This window comes from Nansenia antarctica, assembly GCF_963989245.1.
Source record: "Nansenia antarctica genome assembly, chromosome: 3".
Lineage (NCBI taxonomy): Eukaryota > Metazoa > Chordata > Actinopteri > Argentiniformes > Microstomatidae > Nansenia > Nansenia antarctica.
Genome location: NC_137688.1, coordinates 21,504,960 through 21,507,817, shown reverse-complemented (window position 1 = coordinate 21,507,817; position 2,858 = coordinate 21,504,960). Strand labels below are relative to the sequence as shown.

General features: G+C 42.2%; 1 protein-coding gene across 1 annotated transcript in view; it reads right to left on the bottom strand.

Moving 5' to 3' along the window:
* LOC308153884 (homeobox protein CDX-1-like) overlaps positions 1 to 2,491 on the bottom strand; it is a gene marked incomplete at both ends in the record, with an annotated part of 5,567 nt that extends 3,076 nt beyond the window's left edge. Inside the window, one exon of the mRNA XM_080527068.1 lies at positions 2,071 to 2,491. Coding sequence (XP_080383194.1) covers positions 2,071 to 2,491 — 421 coding nt within the window. The remainder of the gene's footprint in view (positions 1 to 2,070) is intronic.
* Between the last annotated feature and the right edge of the window lie 367 nt (positions 2,492 to 2,858).

Below are 2,858 nucleotides of genomic sequence, written 5' to 3'. Positions count from 1 at the left end.
TACCATTTTAATGGTATAATACAAAATTGCAGAATTCATCCAGAATTGAATAACATCACATTTGACCGTTGTTATGGACTTTGATGTAAAACTATGATGTTGTTATGCAATGTAAACATTTTAGAGGCTACATGAAAGTCAGATGATATAAGATGATTTATTATTTGTATTTTTTTCCAAGTATGACAATTCTAGATAAACAGATGTCCAAATAAACACAAGTTACAGTACACATAAAAGCCTTCAACAGCATAAAGAGATCAGACTGAACGGTGTGTGAGCAATGGCGTCAAAGATTAACTTGAAGAGCAGAGGGGCCATGTCTGGTGCCATTCTCACACCGCGTCTCCCACATGCAGGTGGGTTCAATCTCCCTGGCGCCTGTGAAATCCTCATCTATCTATCAATCATGTTAGTCATAACCACCGCAACACTATCATTGTCGTGGTGGTTCTTCTTATCACTGTGAGAGGTGTTTACGGAAGCAGCCAAGTGCATACACACACACACACACACACACACACACACGCACGCACACACACACACACACACACACACACACACACGCACGCACGCACACACACACACACACACACACACACACACACACACACACACACACACTCACACTCACACATAGGTGTGAGTCAGGGAGACGGTATTGATCCATAGAAGTCTTGACGACACGGTGCGTACATTGATCGCAGAAGGGCAAGGGGAACACACAGAAAGATAAGACAGTGTGGGTTGGTCCAGTCTCAGACTGCCAGTCCAGTCCAGTCTCCTGTCAGTGTTATCTGCCCTGGCTGTCACCCCCACAGTGGACAGAAAGGGTGGGGTACCACAGTCCACAGACGCCCTGGCCTCTGCTGTTAGCGTTTCACTAGAAAATCTTTCACCAGCGGAAGGGATAGGTGAAAAGCCACTGTTTGATGGATGTGTTTGGATGTGTGTGACATTGTGCAATGATTCTCAAACATGACTACAAATATGTTTTCTGTCACCGGTGTCACATGTGCCACTGCGAGTGCTGTACTACTAGTCCAGAGCTGATGTTTGCCATTGAGCATACAAAACAATTTCTATACAATGCCACGTTCACCCATCATTTTGCATATTGAGTACCGCGCTATATGAATAGTTCTATCATTCATTACATATTAATAGGATGCTTATTGTTTTCACATTGACCTTATGACCTATACAATAATGGGCTCAGTAGAACAATGTCTTATCAGCTGTTTAAAGATTTCCCTGAGATAACTCCACACCTGATAAGAGAGTGTGTCAATATAAACGCATTATGGAGGAGAGACAGGTGTAAACCTTGGTAAGAGTGAAAAGAACCTGACAACTTCAAGATTATAGATACAATTATAGATAAAACTATACAATTAAATTGTTTATTGAGGGGTCTCCCTCATGGGATTACTTTGGTGTAGTACAGTCATGTTGTATATCATGTACGCCTAGGCTAAGCACACATATACAACATGACTGTACTACACTGGCCCGGGTGATGACAAACTTCCAGTGAAGCCTAACTACGTGACTAGATAAGGATAGAATGAATGAATGAATGAATGAATGAATGAATGAATGAATTAAAGCTTTATTTCGAACATGTGAAAAAAGAAATAGTTATAACAAGAAAAAACAAAACAAAAACAAGAAAAAACAAAACAAAAACAAGAAAAAACAAAATAAAACTAAAAACACTATTTACTTAACATGTCCGAAAAGGAGTAGGAAGAAGAAAGCTTATTTAATCCTACCCCTTCTCCAATACTCAGAGATTAATAATTAATAATCTGCAGTTAACTTCAATATTAATATAATATTTTTAAAAATTAAATCAAATGTATTTACGTATTTACATATTTACCAACAATAGAAAACAGATAATGTAAATAAACAAATAATCTGTGAAAACAACTGGTGACTATCAAAGCCCTTCTTCCTCCTCGTACCTGGTGAAAACCACGTTTTTATACCGCTTTTACCGCTGATAGGGAAAAGCCGCTGATAGGGAAAAGCCATAGGGCATTGGGGAGCTACTGTAGAACCTACCTGGATTGGACGGATGCACACTGCGTCTGTTACAATCGTATGAAGTTCTTCTGTGTGAGTTTGGAGAGTACTGCTCATCAGGGGAGTAGAGCGATGCCAGAGTCCCCGGGGCGGGAGGCAGCATGGAGGTCAGGTCCCCCGGGGGATTGAAAGTGAACTGCCCAGAAGCGGCAGGGCTTGACCCGGGGAAGCCCGCGGCATAGGCTGACCACTCCTCCCGCGGAGCTGCGTACGCGGGGTTCCACACACCAGTGGTTGGGAAGTGGTGAGGGTCACCGAGTCCGTGATGATAACCGTTGAAATCAACATACTGCGACGGCAAAGACATGAAGTTCGGACTATTTGTAGTTTGAGACGACGGGTGTCTCACGGAATTGGAGTACATTCCGGTGTCCTTATCCAGGAGGTAACTCACGTACATTGTTCCGAGTAAACGTTGCACATTATGATATTCCAAAAACGACTATTAATTAACTTCACTAGACGTTCTTATAATATCTATCCTAGTCGTTCACCTGCACCTGGCTGTATCCAAGCTGTCACCTGTCGACTACGCACCTTTATACCGGTAGGTTTGTGTGTTGGACAGGTTGACAGTCCGAAAGTATCACCGTGACGTCAACTTTTACAATACCTGGCTGGCTCACTCTATCCCTTTCACATTAATTAACACTTTCTGCCCACTGTGGCGGCATGCGCCCATTGTGTAATACATGTTTTCTAGTATCAAATGGTGTGCTTCGTACACAACTTCAAACAGCATTCTGTATTATATTCCAGACTTCATC